This window comes from Mesitornis unicolor, unplaced genomic scaffold (assembly GCF_000695765.1).
Source record: "Mesitornis unicolor isolate BGI_N332 unplaced genomic scaffold, ASM69576v1 scaffold15650, whole genome shotgun sequence".
In the NCBI taxonomy this organism is placed as follows: domain Eukaryota; kingdom Metazoa; phylum Chordata; class Aves; order Mesitornithiformes; family Mesitornithidae; genus Mesitornis; species Mesitornis unicolor.
In genome coordinates this window covers 86,148-103,600 of record NW_010159095.1, presented here as the reverse complement: position 1 = coordinate 103,600, position 17,453 = coordinate 86,148, and the positions used below count along the sequence as shown (strand labels likewise).

General features: G+C 34.5%; 1 protein-coding gene across 1 annotated transcript in view; it reads right to left on the bottom strand.

The window, feature by feature from the left end:
• Positions 1-232: 232 nt before the first annotated feature.
• The window catches only part of LOC104541525 (nesprin-1-like), a gene marked incomplete at its 3' end in the record, with an annotated part of 37,314 nt that continues 20,093 nt past the window's right edge, over positions 233-17,453 (bottom strand). Inside the window, exons 8-18 of the mRNA XM_010185607.1 lie at positions 17,305-17,412; positions 16,371-16,508; positions 15,132-15,296; positions 11,921-12,033; positions 11,205-11,373; positions 7,536-7,632; positions 5,799-6,001; positions 2,979-3,143; positions 1,309-1,461; positions 733-876; positions 233-406 (exon numbers count right to left, since the gene is read on the bottom strand). Coding sequence (XP_010183909.1) covers positions 233-406; positions 733-876; positions 1,309-1,461; positions 2,979-3,143; positions 5,799-6,001; positions 7,536-7,632; positions 11,205-11,373; positions 11,921-12,033; positions 15,132-15,296; positions 16,371-16,508; positions 17,305-17,412 — 1,629 coding nt within the window. The remainder of the gene's footprint in view (positions 407-732; positions 877-1,308; positions 1,462-2,978; positions 3,144-5,798; positions 6,002-7,535; positions 7,633-11,204; positions 11,374-11,920; positions 12,034-15,131; positions 15,297-16,370; positions 16,509-17,304; positions 17,413-17,453) is intronic.

The window sequence follows — 17,453 nt, the reverse complement described above, 5'->3', positions numbered from 1 at the left end:
AAGAAAAAAAGTCTCATATTTACTTCTTTGATTGAAACCACATGCACTAGGAGGGAAAAAACATTTCAGTCTCTGCATGTTTATGCCTAGCTGAGTTTAGGATAGGCTACACTGGTTGCCTGAATATGAAGAAACATTTGCTCAGTTTACCGAGTTGCAATCCAAATTCCTAGAAAGCTAATTGTAAATACTCAAAGGCAGCAAATCTTTGTAAGATGTTTTTGAAACTTACTTGGGCTTTTTGTTTAAGAAGAGTTGTAGGTTGTGCTTCAGGATCCAGGATAGAAATTATTTCATTGACTTTTTCAAGAGATTCATAAAAGTGTGTGATTTGTTTCTCCAGTTCTTCCAGTGGAGACAGCAGACGCTGGCATTCATACAGCAAGGCACAAGAATACTCCTTAACCTTTGGCCATTTTAAAGAAAAATATTTAGAAAGTTGTAAAATTCAATAAATAGCAGCTTCCTCTGCATGTTGGTTTATACAGTTGCTACTTGCCTCTTTTAACATAGATCAACCCTGATTCTGTATTACTTCTTAAAGTGAAGAATATTAAATTTAAGGATAGTAGTCTTAAAGTCTAAAAGAAGTAACATTTTCTCCACCCTGAATTCAATCTATAAATAGATATTTGCTCAAATGCGTATATTTGAGCATTTATGTAGGGAAGCTTACTATTTATTAGTTCAACAGTCAGCAACATGTGTTGTGTAGAAAAAGTATTCTGCAACCTTGCTCAGCTGCTCTTTGATTCTTGTCAAAGTTCCAAGCACTTCATTCACTTCCTCTTGGGAAACTTCTTTTGTAACAAGTTGCGCTGTTCTTGTAACCATTTTGTACTGAGCTTCCATTGCAGGCAATTTCTGCTTAATATTCTGAAACAAAGGTTTAAAAAACTATTTCAACAAATGTATTCATGTATTTATGGGAGATAAAAGTCTGTTCGCAAGAGACAAAAAGATAGCTAGTCCAATTATCAATTGTTTCATCACTGATTATAGTGAATACTGAATCATATTTCAAATGCATGAAAACTGTGCCAAAGGGTATCAGTCATCTCACCTGCATGTGATTTGAAACTGCACAAAAGGAAACATCCAGTGAGATAGTGTATTGGAAACGTGCTCTAGAAATGTCACTCAGAGAATATAATGATTTATATTACCTATAGCAGAAATTATACAAAAAAACTCCAAAACAATAATGATGGAAATGTATACTAAAATAATTTTATGCTCTTAGAATTATATAGTTACAAGTTTCTCTCTTATGAAAGAGAAAGTAAGGAATGGAAGGAAGACACTTACTTCTAATTCTTGTACAAACATCTTGACATCAAGGAAGGACACTTCTATGGGGACTGAAAATTTCCTATTGCTTCCATCAATAAAAGCTGTCAAATGGGCAACACCATCCAAGTATTCCTTCCTCACTTTGTCCAGTTCATCTGCTCGAGCATACTAAGAAAATGTAAAGTAAAAAGAAACAAACAAAAAAAAATAACTACCCCAAAGATATCTGGCAATTAAGTAATGACCTAAGAGAATTAGCATGTTTTCAGTGACAACTGTTTGCTGGAAAAATTGCATGATACAAAATACAAAATAATGTAAACTAATCTTCTAATTTGTTAGACACTAATTGTCTGCATTATTTTCAATAGTGCTGGTACTAAAAAAAAAAAAAAAAAGAAAAAAGAAAAAAGCAACACTCATCCAAGAGGTCAGCCTTTTTAGAGCATTGGGTCATTTGGAGAAAGCCAAACTCTCATTTGCTTCTATCTAGAATCAACATCTCAATTAATTTCTCACTACCCACAGTATCAATTTTGAAAAATCAGAAAAGAGAACAGAACAGAAAATCCCTAGGAAAGCTGAAGGATAAGGGAAATTTCAATAAATGAACTGCTGGCTGGAGAAGGGAAACACAAGTTTTAGAAAGTCAAACGAACTATATGACAGCAATGGTGAAAAGACTGTGAGAAAACCCATGTAGCCAGCATATAAAAGAAGCTGCATAAGTAGAGGAAGAGACATTTACATCCTGTGCATTACTGTTTTCACAGTGAATCACCCTAAATATCATCAGTAAATAAAGCTTGAGAACATTCTAGTCAACAGTTTGGAAAAGTTACAATAAAAAAGGTGCAATCATTATTTGCTTTTTCATTTAAAGTGACTGCAATGGAAATAACCATGCCAGTAAAGAAAATAGATTTAGCATCTTCAAACAGGCAACGGCTATTTAAAAACACTGGAAGGGGAAATTATCATTAGATGTATATTGACTATAGCAAAGATATCTTCTAATGTGTTTATGAGGTGTGAAATACTTCTGTGTAATTTTATCTCACATCTTCCCTTTGCTTTTTGAAGAGCAAATATAGAAATAACACTTCTTTTCCAATCAGCTGAATCTCTTCCATGAGCTAAAGAGTATTTTTTTCATTTACTATCAGTTCTTCCTTGTGCATAAGATAGAACTAATGTCTGACTAATTCAGGGAAAACAGTTAATTAAATTGCATTGTACCTGTTTATGGTTACAGTACAATAAGTGAATGTACACTTTCATTAAATAATAATAAAATTATTCACTTTCACCATTTTCACTGTTTAGTTTTACAGAGTTTACAATAACAATAGCTACTTAAATGGTTTTATTTAGAGAAACAGTAGAGGATATGCATAAATAAAATTCACTGTTTCAAGACAGGAGGCCATAAAGAAAATCTACAGCTTATACTAGCTGAAAATGTCCAAAAATAAAAATAAAAAGCTGTATGACCAAAAGATAAACAAAGGAAAAGCCCTAATAAAATAAACTGCTTGCAGGGATTAATTTCTTATTCAAACAATGATGAATGGTTAGGTACTTTAGTAAGTTGCCCTATAGTCCTGATAGAGGAGCAAATCTGTCTTGATTGCATGGAAATGAGAAAGTAAGTATTTTAAAGTAACAACAGCAAAAACTCATACCTGCTTAACTTGCATAAACAGTTCTCTCCACCTTCCATTTAATAGAAGAAGCTGCTGTTTAAGGTCTCTGGAAATGGTCTCATCACATGTTTCAATCAGGAAATTACCAGCATCATTCATGGCTGTGTGTTGTTGGATCCAATGAGGCAAATGCCGGAAAAAATCCTGAAGAAGAAAATGAAAACACCTTTCCAAAACCTTTTCAAATAGTCTTGACATTAAATTATGAAAGGAAAATTTGATCACCAGCTAAAGCAAATAAGAAAACGTCATATGGATATATATTGCTCAAATTTGTTGAAAAGAGACTTGAACAGTATACCATGTTTTAAATTCCTAAATCTGAGATCAGTAGAGTACAGGTGCTCTGTACTGATGTATCAATGAATAAACATAATAATTGCAGCAAATTGTATGTGCAGTTTGAATCTTCTACTCACAGCGGGGCAAAAACCCTTGCTTTGTGCAAAGGCTACCCTCTGTGAGCACATCCAAAAGAAATGAAGTCTACTGAATCTGGCACTGGTCAGTTCTCCAATGGTCAGGCCTACTGAAGGTCAAGAAGAAAAAAGCACATGGAGGAAACTACTTGTGTCTTTGCTCTGGCACACTTATTCCCAGACCTTGCTGGGGAGTCTCTCTAGTACAGAAATCAATCTAAAGTATGCCTAAATTTGCACAAGTTTGGAAGGTCCTGGGAAACACAGCTCATTCGCAATTAAAACAATTCAGCTCTTTTTAAGGAAGTCCTCACGAGATCTAGAAGCCCTCTGATACCTTTTAGATATAGCTGTCGGAAAAAGGTGTGGAAGAGTGCAGTCACGAGGTTACGATGATAAGTGCTTAAGAGGTACTGGAAGTAAATATAGGACTTGTAGAAGGACCAGTTTGTTCATTTATACACTTACTGATAAATTTCTAGTACTTTGCAGTAGAAAAATCCAAGTGCATACTGATTCTTTTGCAAGACCTGTGCTACACATTCACAGTAACATTTCTGAAAACAGAAACCAGTGAGAAAGCCAACAAACCACTTTTTTTGTAAAAAGAACAGTGGTACTTGCTGGTCTTGAAATCATACAGAGATAATGGAAAAAAGAAAACATGACAGCATGGTAAGGGGTTACCATGGTCTTTGCCTAGGATAGAGTATGATGGGTTTTAGTAATGCAGGTAAGGCATGCAAATGACTATCAATGAACTCTTTGAATCTCATAATTGATATATTTGTGGTTTTACAGAACAAATATTTGGAAATGTTTAAAAAAGTTTTATGCCATATTCCATGCAGCAGTTGTCCTCTTCCACCTGGGATTCCAGATGTTTGTGCTGATGGTTATATGACTACTAACTGTAGATACCAATATAAGTATTGCTTTTTGGTTTTAATATCCAAATATTATAATTGGTAAATGAGAACTACCCTCAGAAGTATCTAAGTGAACTTTAGTGCTGTGGAGTGCTAAATTCCACATGAATGGTACAAGTAACTCTTAAAATATGTATATCAGTCTACAGGTAGATTATGTTACCTCTTGGTAATCTTTAACAGTTTTGAGCCAATGTAATTTTAAAAAGAAATTAACCATTCTGGGAAGAAAAATGCTTACATGGCTAAGGTTTTCAACAAGGCTTTTTAAACTCTTCATGTATCAGAACAGTAAGAAGTACTTGTTGGATTTCAGTTAGAAATCAGAAGCAGATATATATTGTATGGATATGTTCAGATTTCTGCTTTGAAAATCTTTAAAAATAAAGATATAAAACTGATATGAGAATAAAATATTTTTTATTTTATTAATGTATACAGCTATAAGAATATCACATTTTAAACACTGCCAAGTTACCTAGATAAAACATACACAAGGAGCTAAAATCAGCTGTCCTTCCTGCTCAGTAAAAATAACTGTTGGTATTTATATTATACCAGACTATTGAATCTTTTTCAGAGATTTATTTTTAATTAAAAAGCATATTCCATCCTTTTACATCAATTTAAATTAACAAACTTCTACAAAAAAATTACACTGTTCTGTCAGGCAATATAAAACTCATTCCTGACCTGATGTCAGTTTGACATCTTAAAACCTATGAAAACCATACTTTGGTGTTAAAACCTGTATAGCTGCTACAGTGGGATTGGGTGAAGATGTAGCATCTATTAAATGCAATATCATTCAAGTGAATCTGGGTCATTAGTGAAGTTTCACAAACATAAATCTTAGTGCTTCAATACTGTAATATTAGAACTAAAAAAGAAAAAAAGACATCTTTATGACTGCAGGTCCCCAAAAGACACTGTCTAAAAGAATTCTAAAATGCCAGGGAAATGGATTACTTACTTACCAAAAAAACCACAACACCATGTATTAATAATGTTGTCCTGTGAAGGCAACTAATATTGAAATCTCTTATCTATATTGTACAAAAATGAGTGGAAAAAAAATTCTTTAAGTGTCTTTATGCGCAGCATATGATCCTGCTCTTTGGTGTTAAAAGCTGTATTTGCCTTTGAGTGAATCGTGTAACACTCCTATTTCTGAGCAAAACTGCTGCCCTATATTCATGTCAAAGATGCCTCTGATAATGTTATCACAGATGATGCCTTCCTTCACTGTGTGTATGTATGTATATATCTGTACACGCTATACGTACAAACACTGAAACACCCATGATGAATGTAGACAGTATGCCAGAAATGGAAAAAAAATCTCTTCTTCCTGTATGACATTTTGTAAAACAGCCTGAGCAAATGCAAAAACATTATCTCACATTTCACAACTTACAAAATAGCCAGATACATACATCACTACCACATACCTTTTTAGAATGTTCAGGCTGATTCAACATTTTTTCAGCATCTTCCAGCCAAGCTTGTAGACCTGCCACAGTGCTGCTGTATCTGTCCCAATTAGCAATTACTTCTTCCAACATGCTTCTTACACTTCTCACCTCTACCGAGAGGTTTCTCCACTGCGCTGTTGTTTCATTCATGAATTTCATCACATTCTCCACTTCTTCCACTGAGATACAGAAAAGACATAGATTATTTTGGTTCATTATTACTTCTGTAAATCTTAATTTTATGTTATGCTTATCCATTCTCATCAGGGAATTTTATTTTACTGCAAACTCTATTTCGGTAAGCTTTTATATACATACACTTCGTTCACAGCCCAATTTTAGTGCAAAATTATGACTGAGAAATTAAACCTGTGACTTAAAGAATAAAGAAAGTACATAAAATGAGTGCTATATTAAAATGGCCACACTGTATATTCAGTGTGGTGTTCATTTATAGTCTATAAATAAAAGAAATAAGAAAGAAATAAAAGTAATCAAGAGAGAAAAATTCCTTAAAGCAGAAAACAATAGATATGCACAAACATATATTATGTTTGCATTGAGAAGTACTGAATTAAATTTTGATCTTCCTTCCACTGACTTTAAAACCAAACTGCTGTTAATTTCTGTCATTTAATTTTTAGTATTTTCCTTCTGTCAATACAGGAAGAAGTGTGTCCTCATTCCAGAAGAAAAAAAAAAAACAGAGAGAAGATAAAGGACCCAAGCAAATCCTGAGACTTCATAAAACATGCAGAATATAGATAATTTAAAAAATATTTTTTAGCAAAAGTATCCTCTAATTTGCATTGCTGTTTCTGAATTCATATAAGTAGCTGCCCTTTAGAAAAGTATTTTATAGGATTTTTTAAATAGTATTGAATAAATCTATTAATTTTATTCTTTGTAAGCATACTTTGTAAACTTATTCACTTTTGTAAATTTTGAGTGTCATTGTCATCAACTTAAATTTTGCAATAAAAAAGATACCCATTTTCTCTCCATATCTGCTAACCACTTCAGCAGCTGCAGCAATCCTCCACGGACATTATTGTGTTATCACGTCCTCGGCAGAGATTACAGTGATCTCATGTCTGTAACTATCTAGGTCAAATATTGCCCTCATGCATTCTCACTGGACTCAGCAGTGTTCAGGAATTACAGGAGGCAGCTGCTGAATCTGCTACACGTTTTTCTCATGTATATCCATGCTTCACATATAATTTGGTTTCCTCTTATAGGTTCTCACAGTTAACGAAGGATCTTAAATAAATCAGGAGATAGTTTTGCTACACTACCACAGTACTGGGACCAACTCTCTGCTTGTCTTTTTCTAGTAAATTAAGCCAAGCCAGGGAGCATTTCCAGAACATGATGTACCCTACTCCTGATTTGGTTTCTGGCACAATATTGGCACAAATCAACAACACTGAAACGATCCAGAAGTTAGCATGGACCATGGACTTCTCCCATTAGGAAGTCTGAACATGACCACCTTCTGGAGATTAAGGATTCTTAAGAGCAGAGGGCAGGCTCTGCACCAGCAGGTTTCATGATAGAGAATATGTGAAATTGCTACCAGAGGCTGTAGCCTCTCAGGTGAGCTGCAGATGCTGTACACCTTTGCTGCATGGAAGAAGCAAATATTTAGAGATTTTTTTTTTTTAGAGATTAAAATACTGTCCCCATGATGGAAGAAACATAGGCACTTACCTGAGCCATTTGCTTTGGCATACATTTCAGCTGCTCTTTTCAAGATCTGGTAAGTAAATTCATACTGCTCAAAGAACTTACTGTTTTCGATAACAGACTGAAAAGAAAAAAAAATACAAAAGACAAAATAAAGATGGGTATTAATCATAAGCATAATTTCCATGAAATTACATCAGGACAGTGATGACAACCTTTAGTTTCATTATTCATCCATTCATTTTTTTCATCCTTCTCTGGGGACATTTAAAACCTGCCTAGACACGTTCCTGTGTGACCTAGTCTAGGTGATCCTGCTCTGGCAGGGAGGTTGGACTGGATGATCTTTTGAGGTCCCTTCCAACTCCTAACACTATGTGATTCTGCGATAACAATATTTAAAATATCCTTATTATAAAATAACACATAAATTTCACCTTTTCAAATTAATGTTATAGCAGAGTCTCCCTTTGCACATACAGTTTATTTACTTTGCATACGTAAAAATTATTTAATATGTTCTTAGTTGGTCTGCTAGTTGCTGACTTGCTGAAACTCACCAGCATATGATACTTTGAATGTACAGAAACTGAGTTATTTAATGGAAACTGTTTCACACTGAAATCTAAGTGGAATTATTTTAATAAAAGAAAAAAATTCAACCATATAGGTCACCACAAAAATAAGATCCAATTAAAATTTAAAAATTGTTCTTGTTATAAGCCTTTACAGAAAGGCAGGTTTCACTTTAAGATAAGAAAAACATTTGACTTAACCCTCAGATTTCCTTTACCTACTTTCTAAATGGTAAAAAGAAAGTTAAGGAAATGCTGCACAAAGAGATGCTGCTTTTCCAAAATGTGACACAGCACTTTGTGAGTGATGTTTTAGCTGTGTAATGTGTTATGAATGAATAATTTATCTGGAAATATTCTGGTCACAAGGTTATGGCTCTTTATCATTTATGCCTCTTTATCTCTTATGGCAAATGACACTGGCTTTTTTTTTACATGTCTTTCAGAAACTTTACTTCCTTTATATGTGATATATAATTATGTCTCTATATTATTATATGTTATATCTTGCATTAGCACTGTTTAAAAAGGGAGAAAACCACACTTTTTAAAATAAGACTTTTATATTGCCTTACCTAATGTACATGTCTAGAGCTCTGCAATGGTTTTGTAATGTACTACCTCCCATACCTCCTCAGTTAAAGATGTACAAAATGAAGGCAAGTACATCTCATAGATGTCTACATATGCTTTGAAACATCAGAATAGACAAGATTCTATGTGTACTAGTGTGATTTTTCAATTTTCAGATGAGGTCAAAGTTCAATGTACTTTGAAGGGGAGGGTTAGATTTTGTGTATTCATCAACCCACATTATATAGACATAAGAAACCATTTAAAAAACTAATCTGCTAGCCAGTATATATTTTAAAAATCTATTTTAAAACCTTTTAAAGTTGCTATGTCTAATCACCACAGTTACTAGTGTGTAATTAGGAATGTGTTTATATGCAAGAAACTAGAAGTCAAGGACAAAGAGAATTTTTATTTGCTGTACTGTTAAAAAAACAATCTGTATAAAGAACTACATGCTTTACCATGAGTTATGTGAAAAACTCCTGACTTTCACCTTTGCCAAACCCATGCACACAGACATTTTACCCTGAACCAAACACTGCAAGACTTAACATGAGAAAGTAAGACTGTATCAGACTATTTATATAATACTGATCTCAAGAACAACTGGAAATATTTTCGAAAATTAAATACAGATATTTTACTAATTAATATTGTCTCCCACCTGACAATGTCCCTTAAAGAAAATATGTAGCTTTTCTCAAATCTGTATAGCATACAGTGCTAAAAAAGTGCTAATACAGCAATGCCAAAACACAGTTCCATGAGCTAAAATCAATGGATAACTGTACCCAGTATCTCTGTTACAGATGAGACTTTGGTATAGGTTGATGGTGCACGATTTATGCTGACCTTTACTTTTCTTATATGACAGGTGAAAAAAAGATAGGATAAAGTAGCAACCACTTTTATTTTTAAGCTACAGTACATAAATATTTTCCAGACATATGTTCCATCCAGATCCTAACTACGCATATTCCTAGAATGCTGACGTTGCTCAGTCTGCTTTGGCAGACAAACATACTTACATTTTTATCTCCTACTAATACAGTCACTGACGATAAGATACTGACTACAGCTTTCCTATGTAAGAGTCTTAATTTACTGGAGGAGTAACACTTGGCTCTTGGTCCTAGAAAATTGCTCCCAGGTAAGCCAAAGGAAAAAAGATGCCTTTCCATCACTGGACACCTGGAAGGAGCCAGAAGTCAAGGCCATCAGGAATGAAACGGAGCTGTATTCAACCTCTTGTATCAGTTTCCTCATTTTGATGTGATGCAGTTTCAGAAATGATGCAAGGAAGCATTTTCTTTCCCCTAATGACCATCTCAGCATTAGTGGTCTGAAGCACAAGGATAATTGAGACAATTGCAAAATAACATACAAATTCACCACTTAATGTTCATTTTAAAGCAAAAAAAAAAAAGAAATGTGATATAAAAGAATAATCCCAAAGTCAAGCTCTCCATTTCCTCATTATTTCTCATCACCTTTTAATAGTTTTTCTGACAGTTTAACAGAGTATATAAATGGACCTCCTAGCTATTGCACATCACTCTAGCAAACTATGTTATTTTAAATAACCATCTGAATTTGGCGAAGCTTGTCTAAAACAAAGCTTAATTCCTGAATCTTTATGTGTCCCTAACTGCTAAAGTTTAAACACAGAAAGGCTGTGGGGGTGTCAGTAACTTTCTCTATACAATGTCCTGGCTCTGAAGGGCTCTATAACTGTATAAATTCTTTCCAAAATTATTTTTCCGGTGCAATTTTCATCATATGGATTAGATAGAAGGAGGAAGAAGTATTTAGCCCAGCCCTGCTTTTGAAAGAATCCCTCATGCCTTAATGTAGAAGTGCAGCAGTACTTGGCATGACAAGTGCGGATTTAACAAGATCCAGCAGCATAAGCCTGAAAGGGAATGTATGTAGAGCAGAAATAAAGTAATGGGTTTAATATACTAATGGAGAGCAGGAGAAGAAAAAACATTCTTTAAAATTATTCCCCTATCAGTATAGTTTATTGAACAAGTACAAAGAAGCAACTTAACTTCTCTTTTTTCCTTCATTTGGAGCACTTAAGGAAAAAACAGTACAGTGGTGGACTGCATGCCAAAAACCTCCTCTTCTCTCTATACCTCCTCTACACTTAATCTGTGTATTGTCTTTATAAAGTGGATCTATGCAGTTGTAACAGAAGATGAAATTAAGTTCTTTGGGATTACTATCTAAGGTAAGTAAAAATCTAGGATTTGGAACCTCCAAATATGCTTGCTAAATTGATGGTTGGGCAGTTAGCAGCTGGGACATTATTTCTGGTTTTGTAGAGATGGTGCAGAGAATCACTTTCATTTTTATCCTTTTGACTGGAATTCCTCCATGGGGAAGAAAGACTCACCTCTGAAGAGAAATTCCATAAGAATGCAGACAAAGCTGATGACTGGCCAGTCTCATTTCTGTTTCTGTTCTTTTATTAATTTCCAGCAAATTTAAATATGAATATTTCAAAAATAATTATAAAAAGAAGACAACCCCAACTTACAATATAATTTTGAAGAAGTAGTTCCACCGACTCTCGCCTTCCGTATTTGATAATCCATGATTTTAACTTGGATTCTGCAAGGACTAAGAGTGACAGTAGACGGTACTTCAGTTCCAGAAACTCCATCTTCAGCAGATGGAGCTCAGATGAAGAGACAACAAAATTAAACCTATAAAACGAATCACAGTGTAGTAAAATATAGCAATATTCATTTTTGCAGGAGAGATTAAATCTTTAGTTACAGTTCAGATTTTTCTAATCTTTCACCTAATTCAGTTTACAAGCATTTAATTATGCATGATGATCATTCTGATGACTGCTTTTTAATAGCAAATTAATTATATTTCTATTTATTCATAGAAATCATCAGTTTACGTCTGTTACTAAGTTTTGCAAAGTCATTTTTTCTTTTCCTTTTTTTACATGCATGCCAGCTCCTGTTATATAACATTTCTTCCAAGGATAAGTAATAACAGAATCAATGTAAAAAAGTATTCCCTTCCAAAACCCATAGGTTAATTTGATTGTCATCAATCTTTAATGCATCAGGCTTTTTGGTATATTTTTATGCATATTCTAGGAGGTTTTCCCTTACAAATTTTTAAGGCTTGCCACTGAGAAACATGAGAGACAGCGATTTCTACATGAACAGATTAAAAAGCAAACAGGTTCCCTTTCATTCACAGAAGGTTTTTATTTCAGATGGAAAGCCTTACCTCTCTGCCATATCCTCTAATTGGTCAGATGGAACAGGCACTCCATTAACAGACCTGGCCCCGTGGATCTCATGGAATGCCTTTTTGTGACCATCTATGTTTTTCAGCAGATCCTGATTTGATTTTGAGAGAGAGAGAGAGAGATTGAGAGAGTGAAGGGGGGTGGGGTGGAAGAGAGGGAGACAGAGTGAGAGCGAGAGAGAAGGCTCACAGTAGGCTATCGAAATAATAAGCACAATTTTAAGCCTGCACTGATGACTCAATGTAGTTAACTGTTTGATCATGCTTTCACATTTCCATGCAAGGTTATTTATGCATACCACAAAAGCATTTACATCAACTTGAACATTTACGTAGGGAACCCCCTTAAAAGATGCTCTCTAAAACTGTGTCTAACAATTAGGGAAGATTTTAAAACAGAAGATACACTGCAAAGGTTTAACAAAACAAGAACTCTTAGCTGTATTAAATAATCCCTGAAATGCAGTCTGCAAATAGTCTAACATAACAGCATAATCTTTCTAAATTTACTGTTTACATCTTTATAACAGATACTAACCTTCATTAAGTACAGATTCAAATTTTCAGCAACTAATCTACTCCAATATATATAGGCAGAAGATCCATAGATCCTTATGTAAGTATATATTCAAAATTCAGTGAACTTTTCACTCCTTCAGCATCAAAAGACTTCAGGATTGCTCTCTCTATATTACATGAAAATGCAGAATGTGGTACCTGACCTGTATTCCTGTGATAAGACTTGTACCAGCAAAAACCTTACAGCAGAGCACACTTCAACTGTAACTAAGCAACACCGCTTCAAACGGTTTCCTGGAGATTACATATTAAAATGAATGACTGGCAGTAGTCTTTGAAGAGATACCTTAACAATAACACATCAAGTCCCCAGCGGCTGAGAGGACACAGAACAGTGGGTATTTTACTGCATACAGACAGCTTCTGGCACAAAGTGCTCAGGAGCCTATTAGCAAAGGAAATCATACAAAGATTCCCCCTTTCTCACCTGGAGGAACAAAATCCAGGCTTGTGTATTGATCACAGATGTGTATTTATTCCTATGTGCTGAAGGAATATGCCTATATTCCTATGTAGTTCCTCCTCAGTCAACGCCCAGTGCTTGCACAGCAGAAATTAATGTTAATTCATTGGCTCAGCTCACCCAATGGTCCCACCATCCCCATCAACCCACCTATGTTTTTGTTGTTTTCCACTTCAGCCAACACCTTGTCGTGAAGAGAAATTATTTAGCCATTATCAGATGCAAGTGATGCACTGATTTTACCATGGCAAAAACTCCACTGAGGACATCCTGTGACTAACATACCCTCACATAAAAGAAAGACTTGGAACAAAGGGATGCCCTTAACATGCATTCGTAGGTCAAATTAAAACTGAGCAGTTTCATCCATTGTCAGCTGGAAGCCCATGAATATTTTTATATAGCAGTCTCATGAAATTAAATCCTGCTTTGCAAAATGACCATCAATAAGCAGAGACATTGTCCTTAATTTCTGGATCTTGGTGTCAATATTAATTAAAATAAACTGAAGTGCTTGCCTGATTCCATGAAGGTTTGTTCAAATAAGATGGTATGTTTTGTATTAACTTCAAAATGACCATAAAGTTCACTAAAATAACCCATTGTCAGATGAGATAAAGATATAGAGAAAATGATTATGTTATCTGAACAAACCTATAACAAACAAGCCGAAACAACTTCCTAGGAAACAAGGACTGAAAAAATACACTAATGCATTTCTGGTACTACTCAATAGCACATTAGGATTCATCAATGCAAATATGAGTGAGAAAACAAACTCCAGGAACAGATATAATTACACATGCTTCCCTTGAAGCTTTCCCCATCCCAGTCCCATGGGAAATCTCCTCTGGCACAGACTAACCTAAATCAAAGTTTATTTGTTGGAGTAGAAAGCCCTCACAGCAGCATTTCTGATGCAAAGAAAATACAGTTTAGGACAGAATATTGTTTTTCTTATGAATGTATCAAAAGGAGGTCTATAGTGTTCACATTAGAAGAACAAAAAAGCATTTGACTTGCTTTGTATAAACAAATGTAAAATCTTACAAATCCTGAAGCATTTGATGTTAACAAGAAAGCACATGAAATTTAGCATTACAAGAGACTAGACCTCGAAAGAAAACAATATCTTCCTCATAGATTTTAATATTGTTTGGGTTAAATTTTATTAGCTACTCCTTATGTTAGAAGAGCTGCCACAGTTATAATAAAGAATAAGCAGAAGACCCAACCGAGCTCCCAGATAAACTATCATTATCTATCACATCTGTTCCAAGATGACTATGAAACCTATCAGCTTTTCATTACATGACATTACTTTGTAATTAAAAACCCACCCATATCCAAAACATAAAAATTAACAAAGCTACAATCAAGTTTTAAATTAGTACCAATAGAGAAAAAAGCATTATAAAACAATACAGCCTTACTGCTGCAACTGCAGCTTTTCTCTACACCATCTTTTTCCTTTCTCTATCATATTTCCTGGTTCAGTTTATTTTATCATATCACCAACACTATCTACCTATATTTTTCTCATATATGATGGAAATGCACAGAAAAACCTCACAGTTTTGATTGCAAATGAGAGCTTGGACTCAGCAAAGAATAATGGGAAAAGTATTTAAATTCAACTGGAAAAGTTTCATGTTTGCCACAGCAGAGGGGACTTTCTTGTGCTACTTGACATCATGACACCATGAAAACCCATTTCATTCTGTTTGTTCCTCCAGTGCATATCAGCTGCACTGACTATCAGTACACTTAGCATGCTTGCTCTCTCTCTCTCTCTCCTGTTTCACCTAAGAAGTTCATATTGGTTGAACAACATACCCAACTTATGAGCTCCCTATGGAATTTTACCCAACAGAAATCCTAGAATAGGGGAACAATTAAAATATTAATACCTGATATCTTTCAGACAGATGAAGGAAGAATGTTCAAAAGCAATTTTCAATACTGCTTGAAAGATACACAGATGTCACAGTTCAAGTCACCACTAAAAGACACCTAGCTTTAGCTACCATCAAGATGACACCACCCACAGTAACTAAAAATAATAATTTCTTTGTATAGTATGGATCATTTACGGTTTTGGAAACAATGAAATATTTGGCACAGAAAGAATGCATCATGTAGATCTACCTTATGTTGTTCAAGCTTCCGGTGTATTATATTCGCTGTTTCCTCATGAGCTTGTTGAACAGTTACTTCTTCCCTCAGAGCAGCCTCTGCTCTATAGAGCCAAGCACCTATGGTACCCAAAGGTGCAGGAAGAGATTTATCAAGGTGTATGTGCCAATCAAGTAGCTAGGAAATAAAAGTAAGAGGATTAAACTTCTTTGTATAACTAAGCAAGAAAATAAGTATCTTGAGAAAAATCAGGCTTTATACTGCAAGACCAAAATCCCATATAACAGAGTATGTTAGAGACATAAACCTAGGTATACTACTTCACATCAGTTCTGAAATTACAGCATTCTCACAGGCAACAAAATCTCTATAAGGATTTGTAGATTCATGTATTTCCCTTCCAGAATGATAACTGAGTTACAAAACTGACTACATATAAACTGGAACAACTGATAAGCTAAAGACCTGGAATTTCATCAGTTAATAGGCACAGCAAGAGAAGCAAGATCATCTTCTACCCGATGTAATTTATTTAATGTTCTTGCACAAAATCTTTGTATCTTTATTTTGAACATATTTTCTATGTGTAAAGTGCAAATGAGTCCCAAAGGACTGTGGAGTTGAGAGTATAGCAGTAAAATACTGACTCTTATTGGCAATCCATTAACATATAGTGAGCAATAATGATTTAATAATTTCTTATTTGGTACAAAAATATAAACAGCTTGGGATTTTTAATTCAAAAATTACAAAATTAATATCACAAATATAAAAATTTATTACTATTGCAACAAGGTCAAATATATAATTAAAGCTTCATTTATTGATGAAGTATTCAGTACAATTTTCTTAGTTATAATAAAAAAGTTATATTAGAATTTCTCAGATAACTCTAACAATTTACATTAAAACAATTTACATGCACATTTTTAAGGGGCATTGTGCATGCTTTGGTTTTTATCAACAATGTTTTGAACTTGTCTAAGCACTGTTAACACACTTCAAATAAAGGGAAACCTCAAAGTACGGTCCTTTTCTTAAAGTTCATATTCTATCTTTAAGCAATATTGAAGATGATAGTGCAGTAAATGTTCCCAAAACAAACGCAAAATAATTCAACAGTGCTAGGAATTTGGTCCATTTTTAGGTTTCTAATGCCTAATAAAATCAATAGCAAACAGGTGTCTAAATGATTTTAAATTCTCATCCTTCATTTAATAAAATATGTATAGCATAATAATTTCAACTTACCCTGGAAGAAACTCTGTCCCATGCTTGCTTCACCATAGCTTGATCAAGTGATAACTTACCATCTTTCCTTAATGACTGGGTTACAAGTTCAATCTGCTTCCTTTTTACCTCATATTGTACTCTGAAATGCTTAAAGGACTGCAACAAAAAGAAAATCAAATCAATGTAGTACAGAGACAAAGAATTAAATTCTTCAACATTTATGGAGCACTACAATCTATGACAATTTTGTACTGACAGAAGTCCTAATCCTTCCAAAAAGGAAGAGGAGTAGCAGCCAACTTGTATATTTACACTGAAATGCCTTTTATTAAAGGTTTTAATAGACTGTAGAATTCTCCAGGAAAATGTAGGTAGGACTTCTGTATTTCCCTTCAGTTATCAGATGCCTGAACCCTATATGAAATGAAATAATAATTGATCAGATAAACTAGCAAATGGATTAAATGCTACTTGACACAGAGAGTGGCTGCTTTGAGAGAACAGCCAAGCTTTAGGAGAAAATTTAGGCCAAAATTTATATTGCTGATTTAGACATTAACCTTAGAGAGAGGGGTTAAAAATGAAGCTCTAAGCCATGTCCTTTCCACCTGTCACCTCATTCAGCCTTCATACCTCCTATCTGAGCTATAACATGCAGGATCTGGAAGGACCGTACAAACACATGCTCACTTCTAACTAGGACAGTCCTTCTTCACACTGCTAGAAAAAGCTCTGTGTTAGGCAAACCATCTGTGCACTGTCCTACGTAGCAAAGCTGGAGCTGACATTATAATTTCTCCACCAATAAAAGGCAAGACAGTTTGTGTCCTTATTTCTTTAAAGTGCAGCATATTGACCTGCATATATACAGAGTGCATAAAATACTGCAGTATATGTTACACATAATGATGACAATACTGTGTAATCATACAAAATTTTCCCCACTGCTTACCTGGTATTTCTCCTGTAAGCTTGCTTCTGCAACCTGTGCTCGGGCTATGTCCCTTTCTAATTGTTCAGCCCACACTTTCAGGTCTCTCAGCACCAGTCTGTCTTCCTTCTATGATTTAGTACAACCACACACAAAAATAACATTGCAGC